The sequence below is a fragment of the Phaseolus vulgaris genome, chromosome 2, assembly GCF_000499845.2.
Source record: "Phaseolus vulgaris cultivar G19833 chromosome 2, P. vulgaris v2.0, whole genome shotgun sequence".
NCBI lineage: Eukaryota > Viridiplantae > Streptophyta > Magnoliopsida > Fabales > Fabaceae > Phaseolus > Phaseolus vulgaris.
This window is the reverse complement of record NC_023758.2, coordinates 20262038-20281976: the sequence shown is the minus strand read 5'-3', so window position 1 is coordinate 20281976 and position 19939 is coordinate 20262038. Positions and strand designations below refer to the sequence as shown.

Below are 19939 nucleotides of genomic sequence, written 5' to 3'. Positions count from 1 at the left end.
TTCTCGAAGTAATTTCATTCTAGACTTAAAAGTTTGCGAAAACCCTCTTTAAACCATTCACCTCCCCTCTAGTTTAAAGCCATACATTCTAACAATGTTCTCATCGAAAAATAGTATTATCTTTTGCAAGTCGAAAGAGTAATATCCAAGTTTTATCTTTTATGATATAGACAGTGAACAATTGATGAAGATTGATGAAATATCCACTTGTAAAAAAAAATCGATAGTTAAGTTAGTAAAAACTATTGAAAATATTAAGTATAGGTAGGGGTGGCAATGCGGGCTGGTACGCCCCGAATAGGCCCGCTCCGCGTTTGGCCTGCAAAATGCGAGTCGGGTTGGTCTGCCCCGCGCTAGGAGTGCATACTCATTTCACTGGCCACCTCGCATAAGAAGTAACCTGTGGGTCTGCGGGACAGCCCGCATAAGAATTTTTTTTCAAAAATTAAAATTTTATTAATTATAAAAAAACTTATTCCTACTACTGCAAAATTAAAATTTTATCTGTGTTTCAATTCATTTAATTAAGATAAAAATATAAATTCAAGTATGAGGGTTGTTAGAAGGCTTGATTAAAAATAATTAAAGTTTTGTTTTGCATCTATTTTTTCCTATATATGTATGTAAATATATAGAAGTATCTTATCAAAGTTTAGTTACAAAATATTTTAATGAAGATGACTAATTTTTTAACTATCCTATTGAAATCTCTTCTTTATATTATTTTTTTATTAACAAATTTTAAATATAAGACTTTACTTAAAACTAAATTCACTCTCACTCTTAATACTAACTCCCTTAGATGATTAAAATAAAACATTTCTCTTTTTAGTACATTAAATTCAATTTTTTAAATAAAATAAAATAAAGATCACACTGAAATAATGAGTGAATGAAATATGTTTTTTTTTAAATTAAATAATTATTGTTTTATTTACGCGGGACATCAGACCAATCCGTCCCGTCCCACGGTTGGCCCGACACAGGCTGCGAGTTATGCGGGACGGACCAAAGTAAGTCAGCGGACTAGATTATGAGCCTACTTCACTTTTTGGTAACGGGCCACACGCCAATCCATATAACCCGCCTCACACTGCTACCTAAGTACCCCTAAGTATAGATGAGTATTGTGGACATAATTAAGTGAATACTTCCAATTCCAATGATATTATTATGTGTTTGTAGATTTTTAAATCTCCAAAATAAACATGTAAATAACAAAAAAATATAGTTAATTATTTGCTACTTGAACAATATCGTGTGTATTTTCCCCTAACACTCATCTAGTTATAACTAAATTATGCTATTGATTATTTATAAAAAATCCAAAATATTTTGATACTGGATAAATATATTGTTAATTAAACATAGTTATAATCATATCTCCAAGTTTCTCAAAAGATGAAAGGGTAAAATAGAGAAACTATCTAAGAAAACTTATAGAGATAAGTTAGAAATAATTTATAAATATATTAAAAATTATTTTCATAATTTCGTTCCAAACTTATATCATAAAAATAAAGATCTATAAAGAAAAAAAATCATAAAAACAAAATCGAATAGGCTAAAAACAATTTCTCCCCCGAATTATAGTAATTAAAAATGGATAAATAATTGAATGATAGTAGAGGATTCTGGAATTAAGCTAGGTGTTATTTAATTAATATTTATTTAGTCTTGATAAGAGCTACTCTCCTCCACCAAACCAATGATTTAAAAATCCATAGCCCAGTGATTGATTACATCTTCCGATCCAATTTCATTTTTCTCCCATGGCGGCCACTCCTCAATTTTCATGTTTCATTAATAAATAAATAAAAAATATTAGAAAGAGGAATCTGAATATAGGGTTATTGTGTTCTATGTAAATGTAGTGGTGTGTGTGTGCAATGAATGGTGTAATTGGATTGAATGGTATAATTGGATAAAGATAGGCGTATTTATTGAAATAATGCGTACATTTAGCAGGTTGAAAAAATTGAAGATGCCGTACCCGAAAAACGTGAACGAAGAAGCCAAAGCCAAAGCCAGAAAACCCAAACCCAGTTTCATTTCCGGTATCACCACCACTACCCAGACATTCTGCTCCGCCATGACCCGAAAACCTCTTCTCAAGCAAACCCTAGCTACGCTCTTCCTCCTCTTCGTCCTCTACGCAATCTTCAACGCCTTCTTCCTCCCCACCGATTCCTCCGCCTTCGACTCCACCTTCTCCTTCAACTCCGCCTCCTCCGTCCTCCTCGCTGCTGGCGCCCCCAAAATCCCCACCGTAAATGTCTTCCTTTACGATCTCCCCAGCAGATTCACCCATGGCGTTATCCGCCACCACGCCCTCGCGCGTGGCGCACGCTTTCCCCAAGAAGAACACGATGACGTCTCCTCGCTCAAGTACCCCGGCCACCAGCACATGTCCGAGTGGTACCTCTTCTCTGATCTCTCCCGAACCGATTCCGGACGATCAGGCTCGCCCGTGGTTCGCGTCACGGATCCCGAGGAGGCCGATTTCTTCTTCGTGCCGTTCTTCTCTTCGCTGAGCCTGATCGTGAACCCGGCTCGACCTCCCGGCTCGGGTGCTAGTTTGGAGAAACCGATCTACAGCGACGAGGAGAATCAGGAGGCGCTGATGGAGTGGCTGGAGGAGCAGGAGTATTGGAAGAAGAACAACGGGAGAGACCACGTGATCGTGGCCTCGGATCCGAATGCGATGTACCGGGTCATCGACCGGATCAAAAATTGCGTGCTGCTTGTCTCAGATTTCGGGCGGTTGCGACCCGACCAGGGATCGCTGGTGAAGGATGTCGTTGTACCCTACTCGCACCGCATTAGAACGTACGCTGGTGATGTCGGTGTCGCCGAACGCAACACCTTGTTGTTTTTCATGGGAAATCGGTATCGCAAAGAGGTATTGTATTGTCTTCTGTTGTCATTGAGACTTTGGATTTCAATTTTAAGATAATGATTTGTTTATGTGTAATTTGATATTATATAGCTCTACCTAATGTTTTGAATTCGTTGTGGTCCATGACATTGGGGGACTTCGTCAAAAAAGTGCTGTTGTGGCTGCAATTGCGGTTGCTTAGAACCCTAAAATATTGACATCGCTTCCAAATTCATGGTTGTGGACTATTTTTTAAAACCTTAATTCTACCTGGAATGGGAAAAATTAATTTAGCTTGTGAAGTTAGAATCAATGGTGGAGTGAACGTGCTGCTGGAGAGCAAATGAATTTTGATCTAGTTGGGAGAGTTCGCGCTATGAACTTTTGAAAATGTCTTTTAGTTATGAATGTAGTTTTAAGCAGCAAATTGAAGGATGACGAATGCAATTCAATCTTAGTATTTTATTTAGGTAATAGTCGAGGAGCCTCCTCCCTGGTGATCTTCGATACATGCCTTACGTTTGTCTGGCTCGGGCATTTTTAGTTTCATAGGCATTAAATTTTCCTCTATTCTGACTGTTTGCAGAACGATACTCGCTTTTGTTGTTTGTTACCCATATTGTATATAATTGATTTTACAGTCTTTAAAATCTAACAAGTTTGATTTAGCAAAAGTGACTAATTTTCTAAGACCTGACGATCCCAAGGTTAGGAATCTCGTCAAGATAGGTGTTGTTCGCATTTTGTGTCTTAATCAATGCCTCAAATAGGATTGTCTTCGAAGAACGATAGTACCGTAGGGATACCAAAACAAAAATAAATAAAAAATACCATCTTTAAATTGTATGTGTTCTTTGCTTGGGGGTAATGTCGTTCTTTTTAGTGGTCTGGTTTTCTGTGTAGTATCAATAGCACTATGTATCTACATTAGGTTTCCTCATTGTGTTTTCATTTAAATATTCTAGCATGATGCTGTAATAGTGTTGTTTTCCTTGTATGTGCTTAAATAATCAGAACATCGCCGCTGATTTGAATGGTTTATTCTTCTTGTATTGATTCTTTCTTCTTCAAATCTGTTTTACAGGGAGGGAAAATCCGTGATACACTCTTTCAAATTCTTGAAAATGAGAAGGATGTCATAATAAAGCATGGAGCACAATCCAGAGAGAGTCGGCGGGCAGCCTCGCAAGGAATGCATACATCAAAGTTCTGTTTACATCCTGCAGGAGATACTCCTTCAGCCTGCCGACTGTTTGATGCCATAGTTAGCTTGTGCATTCCAGTCATTGTCAGTGATAGTATTGAGTTGCCTTTTGAAGATACTATAGACTACAGAAAATTTGCTGTGTTTGTAGAAACTACTTCAGCTATAAAGCCAGGATATTTGGTGTCAAAATTGAGAGCTCTGTCCCTAGAAAGAGTCTTAAAATACCAAAAAGAACTAAAGGAGGTTAGTAGTGCATCATAATTTATTTTTGCTATAATGTTTTTGGGTGCTATAACTACATTTTTCTTTCACTCCACCTGTTGCAGTTTTTAATCTCTTGTAAAGTATGACAGAATCAGTACATAGAAAGATATGTGGTGAACTTTGATTGATATTGCAACTTATAGTTATTGCATTATCTTTTCCTGATTCTCTCATTCTTTATTTATTTTTGTGCACTCGTATACAGTGATGATGTATTGATCGGAAGACAAGTTCCCTCGTTATGGTTATTTAACTGAACTAATTAATTATTACCTTTTCATCAGTAAGAGGGTGCTAATTTCTCATTGTTTTTCTGCTATGGTACTTATAACTTTAGTATGCGAAGTTTGATTAAGAGCTTTCATTTTAGCTTGATTATATTTTGAAGATTTCCCCTGGTTACAGGAGGCTTTAATTTAGTTTAACTTGTTTCAGGTTAAGCGATACTTCGAATATGAAGAAGCCAACGGGACAGTTAATGAGATCTGGCGCCAAGTTTCAAAAAAACTGCCATTGATTAAATTGATGATTAACCGTGAGAAAAGGCTTTTTGGAAAGGAATCTATGTGCTCTTGCGTATGCACAAACCAGACTGCGGTTAAAACCCTATAGCACTTGTCCCTCTATGAGGTTTGGCCTTCCGTGAAATCAGGGGTCAGTTTTGTGAGGACACTCCGAGGTGATGAGGACACATTTGAATGAGCGATAATGGTAGTTGTAAATATGGTTTGTCTCATTTCTCGCATATGGATGACTTGACGAAACTTTTGATAATCTGAGTCTACTCAACAACTCGTCCCCCACGGAATGCGTATGAGATATGCAACAGAAAGTTATATGTGTAATTATCATTATCCAATACATTAAAAATCCTTCCATGTACTGTGGGGTTTGACTCAAGTACGATATCTCGAGTCTTCTGTGCATAGCTTGTCACCTGATAGTATACCCAACACGTTCTGTTGTAGATTCCAATATGCCCCTTTTAAGTTTAAGCGTTCAGATTTAGAGTAGGAAGCAAAATTAACATTATAGCGTGATTGAATTGTACAGGATGAGAATAAAGCCATTATTATTCTTTTACATCATAATATACTCTCATTCTTACTTTCTCTATGTATCAGTATGTAGCTCTAGTATTGTTGCATTAAGTAATTAGGGGCAAATTTATGACAGTATAAAATTTTTGACAAGCAGTTCAAATCGAAGAATGTGTGAATCAATGCCCGATTCTAGATCTGACTTATCTGTTTTTAATGTGTTGAAGAATTTGTTTATTTAAGTCCTTTAAATTTAGCAGAGACAGACAGCATCACCCCATGACTTTGGCTTCCAACAACATTCTCTTTGTTAGTTTCGTCATCTTTGCAACTAAAAAATTCCAAATTACGCACCCTTATCCCCGACCAACAGGTACCCAAGCACCTGCACCACCAATAACAACAACCGCCACTGGCTAAAGTTACACGTATGAGCCTAAATGATTTTTCAAATGTGGTCGGTTCCAACTATGATCACCCAATTATTTGCACTATAACTATTACATTTGCAGGATTCTAAATTAACAATTAATATTAGATTAAGTTAAGGGTGGAGGAGCAGCGTCAAATGATCCTAATTTTGTAGATTTAAAATTATGAAAATTTAGAGATAATAACTTTGATGTGGCATTCCATGGTCTCCTAAGATAAGACAAAAATAATACGCTTTATTATCTTGCTAAACAAAATCTGGGATGATCTAAATAACATATTTTCTTTGGAAAAGAATTTTATTATTTGTTATGATATTGGAAACACATCTTTAATACCAAGGTTTTTTTTTTATATGTATCGTTCGTGTTTTGGTAAAAATCTTGATATTCTTTATTAAATTCGCTTTTAGCTAGTCTCCAGATAAAGGAGAAGGTCTACATGAAAAAGATTATTCGATGTTTAAGTAAGAGTACAAAGAAGGTAGTATAAAATATGTGATGACCATTTATGTCTCATAAATAGTCGCTTAGCAATAAAGGCTCTTTGAGTAGATCGTTTTGTTCATAATTACCATTGATGGCAATGAGAGCTCGGCTATGGGATATACATAGTTGCCTCGAGCTGTAGATATTCCTGTCTTTATGACGGGTACACTAGCCCCCTCAGCTCGGAAGCCAAGGTGATACTATGGTGAAAAATTATCGAGGAATGAATGAGTTAATAAGTACCCGAGCTGCGTTTGATCCTTGTCAGCTCGGTGGTTACCAGGAGAGATGATCCTCTTAACAATTCGGGTAGGTCGATCCCACCTAAACCATTTATTTTTTGAAATATTGAATACTAGATGTGTGTTCTACAGTTACAACGCATCACAATTGTGGCAGTTAATGTCACGTCTATTTAATTTCTCCCTAATTATTTCCTTCTTGAATCATCTTTTGACACCTTTTGAGTTGATACTTTTTCGCGCTCAAAGTTTACCTTTTCCCTTCATCATTTGCGCTTCTCCTTTACATTGTCTTTTCTCTTGCATCCATTACTTCACAAAGGGTTTCTTCCTTTGCATGCTCCTTGCTTTTTCACATTACGTACGTTCTTATGGCGTCTTCATCTCTACCTTCTGCTTCCCCTGTTGCTGTTAATCCTATTCCTTCCCCTCAAGATATTGTTCTTTTAGATAATGAGTCTTCCTTGAGTCAGACTATGTCTAGCTGTTTGGAGGAAGTTTTTGTAAACCCTCCTTCAACCTCCATTGTAATATGGGAACCTGAAGAGAGGAAGCCTAAATAGAAGATGACCTTTAGTGAAACCTATAGGAAATGTAAGGATAGATTTTCCCCTGTTCCCAACAGTAACTACCTCTGGGTCTCTGGCGAGGTGCACGCATACCCTTTTGATTTCACCTCTGTCCGCCTTGTAGAAGAGTTGGTTAGTGTTTATGATTTTTGCATTGAGAAGATGAAACAATATGTCAAGGGAGAGGCATGTGATTCAAATAATGGTTTATTTAGGTCCTACCGGGGACTATTCGAGTTTCACTTATGTTTATGAGTATATTTTCAAAGAGTTAGGAGTCACCTTTCCCTTGACCCCTTTTGAGTGTGGTATGCTGACCGTCATGAACATAACACCGAGCCAGCTTCACCCTAACAACTAGGCATTTTTTGAAGCTATTCCAGCTACTTTGTGAATACTTGCATAATCGACCTACTGCAAATAAGTTTATGTATTTTTATCAATTAAAGCATGACCTGAGGTTTGTTGGGTGTTTTTGAATGGTGACCAACATGGTCCTCTTTTCACCCTGTACTCCTCCTTCTTCAAAAGTTTCAAGAGTCATTTTTCAAGGTTCTAAGTAACCAAGACCTTACGAGGATGATCTTCTACCACATAAATGGTTCTATCAAGTTTCCCTTGTTTTGGCAAAACACTTTCTCAATGATGAGGGGAGGTTGGACATCTCAGTCCTTAAGAGTTTACCCTGACCTATTAGAAACCAACGTCTCTTAAGAGTACCAATCACTGAGGACCCTGTTGCCTCTTTTCAGGGTAAGGTTCATGCTTTGGGATCCTATTAATTTCCTGCTTTAGTTTTCTAACTTCATTTTTCTGTATGCAGAACTTATGGGTAAAGGTTTCGACTTTAAGGCGCTTTGATCCCAAAAGGGGGCTCCCTCTTTGGATAAGGGTGCATTATCCGATTTCAACCTACTCAAGAGGAGCAAAATAGTCGTCGAAGGACCTCCACCACCCAACATGTCGAGTAGTCCTTTGCCTGCTATGATGATAAGGAGCAAAGATGGTCCTTTCGCAAGGTTGGATCATATGTCCTCCTTGGATCCTCATTCAAACTCGTTGTGGCATGTCAACATGCGGGGCCGATAGAGAGTATTGACTCAGCCATGATCATGATGGCAAGATGTATGGCCATCATGTAATACTAAGAAGGAGTCTTTGTTAAGGTTGTCGAGTCGTCTGCCCAAATTAAAGAACTGGAAGATCGACTTCAAGATCTCTCCAAGCAAAAGTTGGACGTTGAAGAAACTCTTTCATCAACTAAGAATAAGATGGAGAGTTTAGAGGTTGATAATGACTTGCTTCAGATGGAGTTGGAGGTTATTAGTGCTTCCAAACCAAGGAAAGTCTTGGGCACTTGCAAGGAGAGCTCAAACAAAGTAAGGGTCGTGAGGAAGCCCTTAAAACCATTAATGTTGATCTAGTGGAGTCCTCCTTACTCGACTATATTGAAGGCTTTAAGAAATCCATGCGCCAAGCCTTTCACTTCAATCCCTCTATTAATGTTGATGATTTTGATTTGAGCAAGAATGTGGTAAACGATCATCTTATTGATGACTAATCCTTATATTTGAACAATATCTCTTTTTTGTATCTATAAACAAGGTTTCTTGCTTAGATATATGCTCAATTGCTTTTTTTTTTTCCGTGTTGGTTAGAACTTCGTTGTATGCTTGGTCGCATTCTTTTCATGTTTCAACTTATTGATATGCTTGGTTGCCTTTTGTTTGTGTTTGAACTTGTTTCGTATGCTTGGTCGTGTTCGTGTTTGAACTCGTTTCCTATGCTTGATAGTGTTCGCGTTTGAACTTATTTCTTTTTGCATACTAAGTAACATTGTACCTTTTTATAAATAGTTTATTTCGAGATGTGTCTCGTTAAAACCTCACCCAATAAACCCTCATTAGGGAAAAACCCGAGTTTGAGGAAAAAAAGTGCATCATCTTTGTTAAACTATAATACATTTTCAAGTGGGTTATATTCCATGTCCTTGGAATTAACTTCCCACTTAATTCCTCGAGCTTATTTTGCAGGGTATCTATTATCTTGTAGGGGCCGTCTCAATTGGGTGAGAGTTTTCCCTCGATTTTTTCTTTTCTTTCCTCGTTGGCCTTCCTCTATACAAGGTCTTCTTTATGGAATGATCGGGCCTTTACTCAAGTGTTATACCAACGAGTTGCCATGTGCTTCGTGGCTTCTTCCCTAACCTGGATTCTTCTCTTATCTCATGTATGAGATCTAGGTTGGTCCTCAGGTTATTGAAATTGTGTTATTCTTAAAAGTTTAACCTTCACCACAACTGATGTGATTCCACTAGCCACATAGAACAAGATTCTTGACATTCGTAGGAATCACCTTGAGCTGGAAAATATAGAGGCACTTTTCTTAGAGTTGGATCATTGTTCTAAGACAAGAACTCACCAAAAACTAGTACCAAATCCCAAACTCATTTGGATGAACCAAATATTGTCAAATTGAATCAACAAAGGGAATGAAAGCTGGAATGACCGAACAGAATTAAACAACAAATCATATGAACCGAACAAAATTAAGAACAAAACATAACATAGTGCTGGAAAATAGAAAAACCGAAACTGAAAAACTCAAGAACACAAAGCAACATGAACAATTGAAGAAGAAGATAGGAAGGAGAAGAGAATGCTCATGAAGATGGAAGGAGGATGGATGATCTCGCCACTAGAAGTGTGGAATGCTCCTAGATGAGAGTGAAGCCGCCACTTGAGGACTCCATTGATCCATCAAGATAAGACTAGAGAAGAAGGCTCCAAAAGCTCTCCAAAGGTCACTCAAAATTTGAGTAGAGTTTTCTTAGATTAATTCCAATCTGAATTTTACAAAGGAAGCACCTCTATTTATAGCCTAAGGTGCTAAAAAATAGGTGGGAAATTTCAACTAAACTCATTTGAAATTCCCACTAAAAACAAGTCACATGGGAGGTGTGACCTTTTTCTACTATGACACCTCCCAAAAACTACACCTACACCACTCTCCTAAGTCACATGGGTAATGTGACTTTATTTTACATTTTCACACTCCTTTATTTAATAACCACACCTCCTAAAACTATACAAGAGTATTTCAAAGCTTGGCCTTGCCCCTCATGGGATGGACTTGGGCTCTTTGGGCTTTGGCCTTCTTGGGCTTGGGCTTGGGCTTGGGCTTTGGGCTTGGGCCTCATCTTTATTTTATGTCTTCTTTTAATTTTGAGAAGACTAGAAGGAAGAACTTCAAATGTGAGGGTGGATGTCCTCTTCCTCCATTAATAAAAGCCTCCTTTATTTGATTCTCATCAACAACACTTCACCGAGTTACAAGTATCATGGCATCTTCCCCGTAGGTAAGGCGAAAAGGGGATTCTCCCATGGACAATTGTGGTGTGCAATGGTATCCCTAAAACATGTTGGGAACCTTTTCTGCCCATAGGCCTTTTACTGAATCATTTTTTGTTAGAAAAGATGGCTTTAAACTAGAGGGGGGGGGGGGTGAATTGTTTAAAGAGGGTTTTCGCAAACTTTTCAAAACTAGAATGAATTTATCTGAGGAAACAATTGATTCAGAAATTCAGTTCGCCAAAACAGCAAGCAAAAGCTGTAGTACCAGAAAAACAATCGGTTGTTTTGCAGAAACAATCGGTTGTTTCGCAGAAACAATCGGTTGTTTATACTAACAAACAACAAAATAAACTGAATTTAAAGAGTTAGAGATAGAGAGATTGTACACAATTGTTTATACTGGTTCACTCCAAACCCAGAGCTACATCCAGTTTTCTCAGAACCTTGAGGAAATCCACTAAGCAATCACACCTTGATCACTTACACAACAACCAAGAGAATGGACCTTGAACACCTTAAGAAACACACTCTCCTTGGTCAACACACCAACACTAAGATTGCTGCAGAAATACACCAACCATGAGTAGAAGGAGTCATGTGCTTTATGATCAAGAAGCCTCTTTTCACTGTTGAGGTCTTTTGCATAGCATTGATTCAGCTTCAATGACTGCCTTTTTCTTCAACAGCTTGATCAGATGACTCAGTCCTTCCTTTTTCTTTATTTTTCCTGCATAAACGATTTCAAGTAGCAAGATTTGGTCCCCTTACAAATTTGGGTCCGTTTGACTTTTCTTTGCAGTTAGAAACATCACATCCCTTAGGGTTCATAAAACCTCTTGGAACAGAATATTTCCTTATTCTACAGAACCTAACAGAGTGGCCTTTCTTCATGTAGTAAAAGCATGTAACAACCGGTTGTTTCGTCTTAACATTCGGTTGTTTTTCTGATTTTCTTGAAAAACTTTTTGAAAACTTATCTTGCTTGTTTTGTGGATAAAAGCCTAAACCAGCCTTTCCAAAAACACAGCTTTGAGATGCCAAGACATTCTCAAAGTTTGATTTCCCCTTTGAAAGCTTGTCCACAGTTTCAACAAGATAATGAACCTTTTTCTCAAGATTTTCACAATTTTTGCAAATGAGAGTATCACACTTGCAAGAGGAATTTTTGAAATGATTTTCCAATTTTTCAAAATCACTTTTTACTTTTTCCAAATCCTCTTCAAGTGATTTAACTCTCTTTTCAAGCCAACTGTTAAGATCTCTCAATCGGTTGTTTGAAAGAACCAATCTATTAGCTTCATCATGTGTTTCTTGAAAAGCTTCAAGCAATTCATTGTAATTTTTTTCATTTAAGGAAGCACATGAACTTACCTCACTTGAACTGCAAGATTCATCATCATTTTCAGCTACCAAACATATGTTTGCTTTTTCATCTTCACTTGATGAAGAACTTGATGATGACACCTCATTTTCATCCCAAGCTATGTAGGCTCTTTTTCTCTTGCCTTTCTTCTCCTTGTAACTAGTCTTTTTCTCTTTGCTCTTGTTTGGACAATCTGCCTTTATATGACCTTGCTCACCACAACCAAAACAAGTATAGTTATTTGAATTGAATTCATTGGGTTTCTTGTTTCCATACCTATCCTTGTTGTTGTCTTTGTTGCGGTTTCTCTTTAGGAATTTGCTGAATTTTCTTGACAGCAAGCTAAGGTTTTCTTCATCACTATCATCACTGGAATCTTGCTTTCCCTTGTGTTTGGATTCTTTTAGGGCTATGCTCCTTGTGTTCTTATCTTCACTCTCTTGAACATTGAGTCTATTCATCTCTAACTCATTTTCCTTAAGCTTTCCAAACAAAGAAGCAACACTTAATGATGTTAGATCTTTAGATTTAGAAATAGCAGTTACCTTTGGTTGCCATGCTCTATCAAGACATTTTAAGATCTTGATGTTCAGCTCTTCTTTATCAAAGGTCTTGTCTAGGCTCATAAGGTGATTGATGATGTGCGTAAATCTTTTCTGCACCTCAACAATTGTTTCTCCTTTAAGCATTCTAAACATCTCATACTCTTGGATAAGAGCATGCTTTCTAGCTCTTTTCACCTCATTTGTTCCTTCATGAGTGACTTCCAAAGTGTCCCACATTTCTTTTGATGATTTGCATTGCGAGACCCTGAAAAACTCATCAGAATTTAAAGCAGAGGTTATAATATTTTTGGCAATGCAATCGAATTTGGCCTTTTTGCTTTCTGCATCAGTCCATTGAGACCATGGTTTCTCCATGACAGATCCATCCTTTTCAAACTTTGGGATAAAAGGACCATTTTCAATTGCATCCCAAATTCCTTTGTCAAGAGATTCCATAAATATTTTCATTCTTACTTTCCAAAACTGGGAGTTCAAACCACAAAACAAAGGTGGTCTGTTAATTGAAGCACCTTCCCCAAAAGGTAGTCTATCAGCCATTAAAAAGATTTTTAGGATCAACTTGAATAACTTTCAAGAACCAAGCTCTTGATGCCAATTGTTAGAAAAGATGGCTTTAAATTAGAGGGGGGGGGGGGGTGAATTGTTTAAAGAGGGTTTTCACAAACTTTTCAAAACTAGAATGAATTTATCTCAGGAAACAATTGATTCAGAAATTCAGTTCGCCAAAACAACAAGCAAAAGCTGTAGTACCAGAAAAACAATCGGTTGTTTCGCAGAAACAATCGGTTGTTTATACCAACAAACAACAAAATAAACTGAATTTAAAGAGTTAGAGATAGAGAGATTGTACACAGTTGTTTATACTGGTTCACTCCAAACCCAGAGCTACATCCAGTCTTCTCAGAACCCTAAGGAAATCCACCAAGCAATCACACCTTGATCACTTACACAACAACCAAGAGAATGACCTTGAACACCTCAAGAAACACACTCTCATTGGTCAACACACCAACACTAAGATTGCTGATCTTGATCCCCTCAAGAACACACAACCAATCTCAGCAAAACACAAAAACGAATACTTGTTCAACAGAGTACAAGGATTACACTTGTTACAGAAGATAATCTGAAATCAATACAAGCAGAATCCTATTCCATACACTTTGATCAATCACAAACTCTTAGCAATCTCAGCTTCTTTCAAAAACTCAAAACTCTTAAGAAAAACTTGTCAAAGAATTCTTAAATCTCAAATATGTTTTTCTGAATATATTCAAAGATGTAGTTTGTTATCAAATCTTAACAAACTCTTAAATTGCATTAAAAGATTGGTCAAAGCATTTAATGACTGGAGCGTAAGCAGTTAAATCATTTAAAGCTCAGTCAAACAGAAAACAGTTTTTCTGTTATGGTCCCAAAACAAACAATCGGTTGTTTCCTCGAATCAATCGGTTGTTTTGGTACTTAACAGTTCAACCATTTTAAAAACAGTTTTCAATCTTTTTCTCAAAACACTTAAGTATAAACAATCGGTTGTTTCGACAAAAAAATCGGTTGTTTTAACTTAGTTTAAAAACATTTTACTTTAACAAAGATTGAGAATGCTAATGCTTTAGATTTAATTAAAGGGTGGATTACAGCATATAAACTACCCCAGAGCTAAGCTAAACAAGCACAGCAACATCAAGCACAGCCAAGGCTTTAACATCCTTCAAAGGATTTGGATTCTTCAAAACTTGAACACCACTTGGTTCAACATTGTTTTCCTTAGCTCATGCAGAGTTACCTTGTTTGCTGCTTTTACTTGACCATTTTTCTGCGGGTGTTCGACTAACGATACAAGGTGTTTCACCCCTATTTGTTTGAGGAACTTTTCAATATCTTTATCCATAAATTGTCTTCCATTGTTGGTCACGACCAAGTACGACAAATCATGTCTACAAATGACGTTTTTCCAAAAGAAGCATTGAACTTATTGGGCGATGATTGTGGCCAAAGGTTGAGGTTCTATCCATTTGGTGAAATAGTCTATTACGACAATGAGGAATTTTGCTACCTCAAATCCCACAAGATAGGATTGGGCAGCGTCTTGCTTGGACGCTTCAATTTCTCTGGCCAAGTCTTCATCTTTTTGAACCAACTCTCCTTTGAGTTTGTCGATTTCAAACAAGAGCCTGCTCCTTTCTTCAGCAGCCTCTTGGGCTTGGCTTGCAGCCTCTTTGGTCTTCTCGGCAAAGTGTCGCTCAACTTCTTATTGTAAATCTTTGGTATGTTGAAGCTCACTTTGCAGGTGTTCCATCTCTTTGCAGAGCTTAGAGATCTCCTTCGCTTTCAAGTCTTTTGTCGCCTTTCCCTCTTTCATTTTGGTAACAACCAAACAGCTTGTGGCAAGGGCTTGGCCAAATTGCCTTATGGTTTCACGAGCCAAGTGGTTTTTGTTGTGAGCCATAAGCCTTTCCCTCTCTTCAGCAGGCAGCAGGGCTTTCTCAAGGAATGCAGGGGCGTCAAGGTTTGGGTCCCATAGATTCTTTCCTTTAAAGCTTTCTGCTTCGCCCTTTTGGATAACCGCCATATCTCGGGGTAGAGATTGGTCTTCGGTGGGAGTTGCATGGTGAGAAGGAGCACGCCCATCTAAGTGAGAGTGCTTGGTAGGGGTAGCAAGTACCTTCCTTTTTCTTGTAAAGACCGGTCCTGAGAATGTTTCCTCATCACCAGTTGGGGTTGAGGTAGTAGTAGCGGGAGCTTTCAGCTTTTTATTTAAGGAATCCATGGGCACGTTGGCAACTGCCCTCATCCTCTTGGCCATTTCATCTAGCTCTTTCTTGTTAAATTTGGACAACATCCTCTTTACAAAGAAAAGCAAGTGAATGGTTAATACCAAAACAAAGGTTCATCTCACTAAGGGTAGGGAGTGAGGAGTATCACTGTAAGCCTTTAGAGCACCAAGAGTGAACTCTTTGCTTAGAAGGAAGGCAGTGTCAAAGACAACCTTCAAGCTCGACAGAAATTTGCATACCTCCTGATTTGAAGGGGGCAGGTCTTCCAGGCACCGAACACCTTGGAATCGTGGCTCTTGGGTCCAATACAAGGGGAACCCGTCCAAAATGGTCGAATTTCTTTTGTTACAACGAAATTTAAAGAATTTACCTTTAAAGTTTTTGTAGGAAGACTAGAAGAGGGTGAGCAAAGATCTTCCAGGGGCACCATTAAAGGATACCCATAGTTGGCTGCCCAAGCGTATGACGTCAAAGAAATAAAGAAAAACTTCCACAGTTGTCGAAATGTCGAGCTAGGAACGAAGAATAGAGAAAACACTGATGAATGTCCACCTATTTGGGTGTAGCTGAGCAGGAACTACATTTAGCTCGGTCAACAACTCTTTTTCGAAAATGGTTAAAGGGAGTGCAAAAGGACTTTTTTTTAAAACAGTTGCGTAAAAGAAATAAAATGGACCCTCAGGGTCCGAGGATTCATAACAACATACCAGCTCATCCTCCCTACACAGAACTATTCTCACTCTATCATCCTCTTTATCAAAGTGACAACTGCTTTTTCTTAAGGTTACAATGAACTCATGCGAGGTATAAGAAGAGGTTTCATCTAAAAGATTTAGGGGTGCCCAAGGATAAAAGGTTTTGTAATCCATTACAGATTATATCTAAAACACAAACGCAAAACAGATACAAACATTTTTCAGACCAAGCAGTATGAGCAAATTCAGAGTAAAATGAGGGCATGTTCTAAGTTCATACAACGCAATCTACAGGTAAGCAACAATCATCAACAAAAAATAGTGATTCCAGAAAGGATCCCAGCTCAGGTAATGTGATTAATAATATGAAATGCTTGATGATGGGCTTAGACAGTATAATCGGTAAATGAATGCTTGATGATGGAGAGTGGTAAAGAGAAAATACATCTTACGTTGAATGATTGAGAGGAAGAGTTTTCTTTGCTATGGAGGATCTCTAATGCGCGAGAGTTTCTGAAGTGAGGAAGTGGAAGCGTGGAGAAGAAGCTGAGAAGTCTGAGAGGGTTTATTGGTTTAAGAGAAGTGAAATACAAAAATGAAAATACATTTTCGAACGTTGGCTTATACCAGTAAGGGAATGTCAAACGGTAATGGTTTTCCCACCGTCAATTAGGATGCCACGTGTATGCACTAGATTAAGTGTGGTGAGACGTCGCCTCAGAAACGCTTCGTACACCGCGCCACACCTACCCGCTGAGAAACCGTCATGTCAGCCGCCAAAACACTCGAAAGCCTCTTCGCTTAGCCAAGCTCAGCTCAAGCCTGGGGGGCTTGTGTACCAGACAGGAGTGCTCGAGTGCTCAGGACCTTGGTCTAGGCATGTGGGTATGGTCAGCTCGGCTTTGGGCCCAGAGGGTGGGCCAAAAGTTTGGCCCACTTTTGTGGTAAGCCCGATGAAGAATAATTAAAATAATAAGTTTTGTCGTATATTAATATGAAGTTGTCAGTTAAATATATATTTTCACCTATAGATAAGTGTATGTGTTAATATATATATATATATATATATATAATATTGTTAGTAAAATAAATATATACGTAAAGTTGTTAAGTGAGTAAAGAGCACCCGAGATAAAGGTGCATATGATTATTTTCTGTTGTTAGCATCATGAGTAAAGGTGCCCATAGGCTAAAAGTTTTCATGTTACGTATGCTTTCAGTTGAGATTATATTCTCGTGAGTGAAAGCAGTTACAAGAGTAGTTATAAAAGGGGCTTGAAACCCCAGGTAAAGGTACGTTGTTTCTCAATACTAGACTGAAACTGAATACTTATCTTATTTTCATAAGCTCTCACTGACTTGATCGTCGGAGTGTGATCAACAGATAGAGTCCCCTCTGTCCCAACGGAGCCACGTTCTAGTACAATGAGAAGACGCATAACAAAATCTAGAGAAGACAGGTTAGAAGCGAAGCTTTCCACCCTAGTCAATCGATGAGAGAGTCAACCGGCGAAAACAAAAATGAATGGAAAGAAAAATTGTGTCTACCACATTTTTTAAATATTGATATAATATTATTACATTATAACTTTACAATACTTGCATTTATTTTAACTTGTTTCTAATATTTAAGTCAATATCAATTTATGAAATTCTCTTATAGTTTCATATATTTTTTTTAATTTTAATTAATATTAATAAGGGCATATTAACTACTTTTTTCTTACACAAATTCTTACTATTTTATATTTTAGATAACTCTTTTTTAAATTCAAATAACTACCTACAATAAAAAAAAATTACTTATACAGTAAAAAAATTATTTTATAATTTTTTTATGAAAATATTTTCTAATTTAATAATATTTTATTTTTATTTTTATTATTATTATAATTATTATAATAAAATTTTAATTTTTTGTTATGATAAGAAAATATTGACGTAAATGTAAAAAATAAGTAGACACATAGTTCTCATCATAATTTTAAAGAGAAAATTGTAAAAAAACCAGAGTGATTATAAAAATATATTTATTATTTTTGTACTAATAAAATAGTGATCATGGATTTTAAATTTTTTAGAAAATGTATCTCTTTCATTGGAGTTTACAAACTATAGATTTAAGAGTTACAAAAAATAATAACAAAGGGAAAACAAAAAAATGAATAAGAATCAAAATAGAAACCAAGAACAAGGAGAAAAGAAGAAGGCGAGTGCTAAAAATCCTAGAAACTAAAATGGTGGAAAACTGCTCCCGGTAAGCGTCACACCTTAAAAAAGCAAAACTTTGACTGTTTCTATGTTGCTATGATAAAAGATTTTCAAAAAGTTATATAATTCTAGTGTCACAGGAAAAAAAACATCATTTTCACTTTTTTAGCCTATAAATAAGAGGTTTCCCTCATGTAATTTTTAGACTTGGATGAATGATATTGTTTTTTGAATTTGTAGTAAAACCTTGTCAAATTCTCTCCTTCTAGATGTTCTCTAGCATTGTAGAAACGGAAGGAAGTGGGTTTAATCTCTTCCTTGACATTGCACCTAAACTTACAGAGTCATTCCTCTTCCTTCCCAAACCCATTTTTGATGCTTCATCCATTCTCCTTCAAGTCTTCCATTGCCTCCATTACTCCTCTGGAAAACTCAACAGCATTGTATCATGTGGATCAGAGCAAGACAAACACGGTTCAAATAAGCCTTAAAACCATTTTTTTGTGTGTGTTGTTCATGTGTTCTTGAATTTCGATTCATGTTCTTGTTATATGTTCTTCTTATTTTCTTCACTTCTTCTTCATTTTTCTTTCCTTTCCACCATTTAATGTTGTGTTTCCATGGATTAGAATTGTTTTCCTCCATTTATTTTTCATTTTAACCGTTTAGTATCAATTGTACTTGAAGTTTTTCATTGTTCCTGATGTTCATCACTTGTTCTTGAATTGTCTTCGCTTTTAATTGGTTGTTTTTTTGTTTCTTGATGTTTTCACGGTTTAATTTCTTTTTCTATCCATCTAAACGGTTTAATTTCTCTTGTTTTGTTTTGATGTTTTGTTGTTTCTTTTTGTTCTATATACAATTTGCATTCAAGAAACCCATGTTCTTGCGGTTTTAATTCTTTTCGTTGTTGTTTCTTTGGTTTATTTGATGTTTGATTCCATATATGTGTGCAATTAGGTGTTGTTTTCTGTTTTTCATCCTTGCATGTAATTTTTCACGTTTCATTTTTGCTTAAATAACTCAAGTTTTCAGCCTTATACAAAGTGTTTGTTCATATAACTCTTAGAATGCACACTAAGTGTTTGAGTCATAAAATAGTAGTATAAGCTTTGAGCCTTTTTTGTTTTGTGACCTTTGAGTTCTTGTGTTAATATTTGGTCATTAGTGCACTCCATTTACATCTAATTTCATTGTGTCTTGTTGTCTTGTTCTCAATTCCTTTGGATTCCCAGGTTTTCTTCTTTTCCAGAATTATGAAATTTTTGCTACATTTTTTTGCAATTTTATTATAAGTTCATGTTACATTGAAAAATTCTAAAATTTTACACAAGTACTTTTATATTTTGTTTGTATCCAGTTAAAAAGGAACATAAAAAAATAAAATAATAATAATAAAAGATATAAACAAGAAAAGGCAAGACGTTTTGTGTTTAGAAAAACAAGTTTTCTAGTATAGATTGCTATCGATTTGAGTTTTATTACACCTTATTCCTTGAGTATTTTTTATGTGAAAGTTTTACCAGATATTAGTTATTGTGTTGTTGAGTTGAGGTTAAAATTTGAGCCTCAAGTTCGTTCTACAAAATTCGCAATAAATTTTTTATTTATCTTTGCCAATGTTGAAAAAGGGTTAATTTCTTGTAACCTAGTGCTTCGCTGTGTGTCAAATTGTTTAATTTGTTTCTAATTTTAATATTCATCTGTTTGGCCTGAATTTTATTATGTTTTGTAAAAAATTCTGTTGGGGTTCTTACATAAAAATTTCATGAACAAATTCTTTTTGGAAACATTTTCACAAATTTTGGACTATTCAGTGACAATTTCACTTTAGATTTTTTTTTTATCTATTCT

At 36.5% G+C, this 19939-nt stretch overlaps 1 protein-coding gene across 1 annotated transcript; it reads left to right on the top strand.

Moving 5' to 3' along the window:
* The first annotated feature begins 1651 nt into the window (after positions 1-1651).
* On the top strand, positions 1652-5465 carry LOC137810876 (probable arabinosyltransferase ARAD1). The gene is made up of 3 exons (XM_068612359.1): positions 1652-2902; positions 3963-4328; positions 4785-5465. The coding sequence occupies exons 1-3, from the start codon at positions 1952-1954 to the stop codon at positions 4959-4961; spliced, it is 1494 nt and encodes a 497-aa protein (XP_068468460.1). The 5' UTR covers positions 1652-1951; the 3' UTR covers positions 4962-5465.
* The last annotated feature ends 14474 nt before the right edge of the window (positions 5466-19939 follow it).